General features: G+C 35.8%; 1 protein-coding gene across 1 annotated transcript in view; it reads left to right on the forward strand.

Moving 5' to 3' along the window:
- The window catches only part of ST8SIA4 (ST8 alpha-N-acetyl-neuraminide alpha-2,8-sialyltransferase 4), a 64,228-nt gene extending 59,956 nt beyond the window's left edge, over positions 1-4,272 (forward strand). The window contains exon 5 of the mRNA XM_086629510.1: positions 3,863-4,272. Within this exon, the coding sequence (XP_086485636.1) occupies positions 3,863-4,145 (283 nt within the window). The 3' untranslated portion in view covers positions 4,146-4,272. The remainder of the gene's footprint in view (positions 1-3,862) is intronic.
- The last annotated feature ends 1,904 nt before the right edge of the window (positions 4,273-6,176 follow it).

Raw genomic sequence — 6,176 nt, forward strand, 5'->3', positions numbered from 1 at the left:
TCCACTTTTCAGTGGTGTGTTGTATGAAAAAGTACTTGCATCTGTTTATTTTAGACCTACCACTGAATAACTCCACTGGGTCCAGAGTTCTTGTGTTACAGTGCTTGTGTTAAAGTAGTAATTAAATCTCTGTTTGCCTCCTTTACGCACTACATAATTTTGGAGCTTTCTGCCATATCCCCACTTAGTTGTCTCTTTTTCAAGCTACTCTGTTTACTCGCTGCTCGTACAGAAGTTACTGTATTCTTCTGATAACCTGTGTTGCTTTTCTCTGTCTTGTCCTGTTCTACAGTATTTTTTCGGAGAGTGTAATCGAGACAATATGCATCCTTTAGCTTCTTCCAGTGACACGGACACTCTTGAGTCACTCTGCAATGTTTTCCTCTTCTTTCTCACAATCTTTTTTCCCTACCTTAATTCTTATTAATGTTCATATTTTAACTTCTCAAATACCATATACGATTTCTCAGAAAGCTCTTTTTAAAACTATTCTCTCCATGTAAAGGCTCTAGAAGGAACAGAATTTCAGTCACAGGCAAGTATGTATGAGTGGGTGTACTTGGAGATCAGCTTGCCACTCAATGAACAGAGCTTGGTATACAATCTTTTGGAGCTATTCAGGGTTATAAGGTGTACGTTTCCTCAGATTCAGTCCTGTCCAGAGAAGGGAGTTAAAAATCCATTGAAATATGCACAACCAGATTCTGATCTCATTTATACTTAGAAATCCTATGGAATTTGTAGATACGGCAAATAAAGATGTTAAATATGCTTAAGTGATATTTCAGTGTAGCCCATCATATCAGGTTTTTCATGTCTGAGACAAAACATATCATTTTGACTACAGCCTTAGGAAAGCATATCTTCTGTTTTAATCTAGTCAGAAGTCATCTATTCCATAGTAGCAAAGTAAACAGTTGTCATTTGAATTCCCCAGTATCCATTTAATGTAATGATGATCATCATCAATTGTTGCATATATTAGTCATTGTAATACAGTCTTATCAGAAGATAATTTAAACATTAACTTTTTAAATAGATGTCTATAGTTTTGTGTGTTTATTTGGATTTAACTTTTGTCAATAGTTGCATGAAGTTATCTGGTAGCAACATGATGAATTTCTTCTGCAATCATGCTGATAGTAGTACCTTCCATATTTATAAATGTAAAGGTATCTTGCTAGATACAGGTGCTAGTCTCATGGTTTTGACTGTAGGTTAAACCATAGGTGATATTTTAATCTGACAGAAACAGATTCAGTATTTTTATCAGTCAAAATATTGAGGTTCCGTAAACACTAAGACAAATGTAAGTGTTAAAGCAATCCTTTAACAGTGATTATAGATGTAAAAAATTGATGTATCTCATATTCTTCAGGGCAGACTTTCAATTCTTTGGTTGCTTTTCTTATAGTTTTCAGCTGTAGGAGTTTTTCCACTGATTCTTCTTTCCTTCATGGTTCCATTAATTTTTCCAAATCATTACAAATCGTATCAATTTACTGCTGACACAAGGCTTAAGAACAATGTACAGTACACCTGATTTGTAACTTGTACTGTATTGTAACAGTTTCAGAGCCCAGTGGTGAAGAATTAGTTACGATTGAACTGTTGTACCAGTGATTTTGCTAGAAGATTACTCCTGATCAAAGAAGCAATGTTTTATATTATATTCTGCTCACATTCTATTTTTCCTTTGGTTTAACTTTATTTCAAATTTATTTCATGCAAGGTTGAGTTAAATAGTTTGAGGTCATCTGAAAAGGTGAATGTTTGTAGGATTGAAAGACACAGTAAAATGTAAAACAAAATAATAGAAGTACACTCAAAAGTATAGTTAGATGTCCAAAGCTCAAGTAGACTGAGAGTTTGTTGACATCAACAGAAACAAATTCTTAAATTCTTACTTTCCGATGTAATCCCATTAATTCTGATTCAAGTCAACAAGTGTGGGACTGGAGGTTACTGGCAGAGAGAACCAGTTTCTGCTTCTTTACTTGTAGTGGAAAGCCTTCTTTGAGCTCCTGAGATGGCAAGAATTGGCATGCAAATATCTCAAATTACAAACATGTTACAATAAAGGTATCTGTAGTTTGCCTTGTTGAGTTGTATGCAGTTTATGACCAGTTCTAATCTCCACATGCACCTCTGAAGAAGTACCACCTTAAAAGGTTTTGCCAGCCTTCATAGGCAATTCTCTGCATAACTTAACGTTTCCTGTTTGTTAAATTGTATCATTTTTTTTCTCAAATATATCAGACTTATTTTGTGTTTTCAGTCTTATCCTCTAATTTCCACCCATAGTATGTGCAACTTTCTATTGATGAAACCAGTTTTTCTCCTACATGGTAGGAAATGGTAATATTTTACTACAAAGTCATGCTTTGTAGCTTGCTTATAGTAGTATGAAAATAAACTTCTACAAGAAAATGTCAAAATCTTTTCATTTCTAACAGTAGCAAATAGAATTTATTGTTTGCTGTGAGTGTGAAAAAGAAAAGAACATGATTGTACCTGACAAAGCTAAGCCTCTTTTAAAAGGGACTTGCTTCACAAAGTGACAGTGGTGCGTTTTTACTGAGTTTAGCTGGTAAAATAACTAAGCATTTTATAAACATCCTATACTTTGCGTATGAGGGGAAGCACTGGGTGTCGTATACTTCAGCGGTAGTATGGTCTTGGGCACTCTTGCCCACAATATTCTTGCATCTAGGTTAGGTTGTTGTCGTCTGGATGATTGGGTCAAACTAGATGGGTCAAAGTCTAGCTGGGTGATTGAACTGGACACACAGGCCAACAGACGCCTTACGAAATTCAGCGAGGTCAGATGTGGAGTCCTGTACGTGGAAAGGGGTAACTCTTGCAACAGTACAGGATGGGGGCTGACTGAGTGTCCGGGATCAGCTCTGCTGGAAGGAACCTGGACATCTTGGCAGACAGCAAGAAGAGCACAAGCCATCAGTGCTCCCTGACTGCCAAGGGCCAAAACCATCTGGGGCTGTACTGACAAGCTGGTCAAGTCATGAAAGTGGCTCAGCACTCTCTCAGCACTCTCTACTCAGCACTTGCTAGACCACGTTTGGAGCACTATGCCCTATTTTGGGGCCCCCTAATAAAGGAAAGATACTGGTCAAATTGGAGCTAGTTGAGCTGGGGACTACAGTGCATTTGGGCTGGAGTGTGAGCCCTGTCAGCAGTGACTGAGGGATCCTACTTTGAGAAAGAGGCTGGACTAGAGATCTGCTGACATCTCTTCCAATCTGAATAATCCTGTGATTCTGGTAAAAGTCATTACTGAGATGTTCAGTTTTTATACCCATGTCTCAATTTAAAATGAAATTATTTTATCTAACAAATGAGTCTTTCTCCTTTATGTTTTTTATTATTATCTTAGTAAAGATAAAGACCACTCTTTGCCAAAAATTACATTTTTACATACAAAATATGAAAATGTGCAAGCCTTTTATTCATGGTGTGGAACTACATGTAAGAACTAGGTTTCAGTAAGATAATAGCATTAAAAAGGAAGGAAAAACATTTTCTTTATGCCTAAAGCATCAGAAAGTATTAAAGTAATGCTGGCACATTGTTGTACCAGTTCTGGTACAGCCTGAACTAAGAACCTTAGTTGGTCAGCTTTTCTTCAGCACTGTGTTAAATAAGATCTCACTTCTCTTCTTCTAGGTGGAATGAAGGTGTGCCCAAACAGTGTCATCATTTATGATCTCAGTTTAGAGAGAAGGAGGAAACTTTTGCTTTTTCATAGTGAAAAATAAATGCATAATAGATAAAATAAGATTACAGGATTTATTCACATGAAGTTGTATGAGAGTTTCTTAATGTACTTTTTCTTTCTTTGCAGCTATTGGCTGACAAACAAAGTCCACATTAAACGACCCAGCACTGGTCTCCTGATGTATACACTTGCCACCAGATTTTGTGATGAAATTCACCTTTATGGATTTTGGCCATTCCCAAAGGATTTACATGGAAAACCAGTCAAGTATCATTATTATGATGATCTGAAGTATCGATACTTTTCTAATGCTAGTCCTCATAGGATGCCATTAGAGTTTAAAACGTTGTATGTATTACATAACAGAGGAGCACTTAAATTAACAACAGGGAAGTGTGTACAGCAATAAGGCACATGTGAAGTACAATAAGAAGTACAGAATACACACTTCATCATAAAGATGTTGTGGAATGGCAGTGGGATCCCAGTGAGGATATGTTTCAATACCCACTAAGCCATCGGGAAAAGAAATTTTATCAGAATTACATAACCAGCTATTTTACTGTAAAGTGCTATATAACTAAGCTGTCTTGACTGCAAGGGTTCAAGTAAGTGCCACTTTCACTAAGAACAAAGCTTGAATGTATACTCAGTAGTGTTTACAGGATTCAGTGGCATCATGAATTAAAGAAGAGAATTATAGCCTGCTTACTGCTGACTTGCCAATGTGGTCAGACAGCTCACAGAAGAAATCCCCAGTGGATGGAATATTTTTGTGAGCAAATCAACCAGGTCTTGACAGAAAATATCATGATGGAATCAAGTAGAGAAAGTGAAGTCCATAAGATCAAACAAATTGGTAAATGCCTTCAGTCAGAGGACTTTTTCTCATCTTGTATTATAACCTCTGGGTTTTTTTTTTCTTTTTTTCTTACTGCTGTTTGTTAGGTTTTGGTTTTGAGTATTGGAGCCCTTAAAGGATTTTGAGGATGTTATGAATAATTAAAAGTATATATCTTACAGAATTGTCTTAGGAAAACAGTTCATAAGAGTGGGAGGGTGGAGGAAAACATCAAATATTTTATCAACAACGGTTGATAAAATCCTGCTGTCACACAACTCTTAATGTCCCAGTGGTTTTTCTAGCTGCCACTGTCAATACCCACTACATGGAACCACTCAGAGGCCATTTTGATCCATTTTTAAAGAGAAGTTTTTCTGTTGGGTTCAGATTTGAAGACATATGAAAAGGTGCCCTTATTTTGGTACCAAAGATTACTCTTGTACATGTTTTTTGTTTTCCTTGAAGAAATAATGTAGATTTAGTGTGATGTTTCTTTGCTGCTGAAGGGAACGTATTCTTTATGTTATTTAAATTTTTGAATTAAACATCTCAAAGTAAGTAAAGCCTCTTTATTGACTTTGCATATAGAATTTCATTCTCAGAAAAAATTGCAAGAGTAAAGAAATTATTTCATACGTTTAAATACATATATATACAATTTTTATTCCTGATTGAAAGTAAAACACAAAGTCTAAAGAAACTCAGGTGATATTGGAACATATCTAAAGAAAATAAAAAGACCTAGCCAATTAAATGGAAAATAAAAGAACTGTAGATCAAACCGTTCTGTTAAAACTTACATTTCTAATGGTGTTGGATGATATCTCTCTCTAATATACCTCTTCTATATCAGCTTGATGTTCTGATATGTAATTGACTGAAATAACGCAGAGCTGCGTTATCTCACAGTAATTTTTCTGAGCATAAGTCTTATTGACAAAACTAAGAATTCTTTCACTCTCTTCTTAAAAAAAAAAAAAGAATAAGAAATTACAAGAGGGTAGGACAGCATGGATTGTCAGTACAGCATATACTAAGATACAAAACCTCTCTCCATATGGTATGTTTTAGCACTGATGGAGCAGATAAATAATGAACACCATGGTTCCATCATTTTCATGTCAGGCTAGGTTAAAGAGGAGGCATGCAGATACAATGTATGGGTATTTTCTTGTTGTATTTTCAGTTCTACATTGCTTTTCATCTCCAAATATGATATTTGTTGTATCTGTTGAATTTTGAACTACCTTGAGCAATTTTGCATGTAGCAGAACACTCACAAACATCTGCTAGCTAAGAGTGTGTATTTCATCATGCATGATGAGAAGTCTGTGATTATGCAAATTTAGTAGCTAAATCACTGCCTTGCAGACAGTTTTGCCAAAAGTGAATGGGAAATAGAAAGTAATTTTGCTGTATCTAAGACACAGTAGCATCTTTCCTTATTCACCAGTATTCAACAGTTTACTTTGGCTATATGCTAAGGTGTGGAATGTGATCCTAACATGATCACCACTGAAGCTGAGACATCACTAGGAACTAAAGAGCAATACAGACTAGAAAGTGTTTAATTTGTTGGTGGTAAGCCAGAGGGTA

Source organism: Tauraco erythrolophus, chromosome Z (assembly GCF_009769465.1).
Source record: "Tauraco erythrolophus isolate bTauEry1 chromosome Z, bTauEry1.pri, whole genome shotgun sequence".
In the NCBI taxonomy this organism is placed as follows: domain Eukaryota; kingdom Metazoa; phylum Chordata; class Aves; order Musophagiformes; family Musophagidae; genus Tauraco; species Tauraco erythrolophus.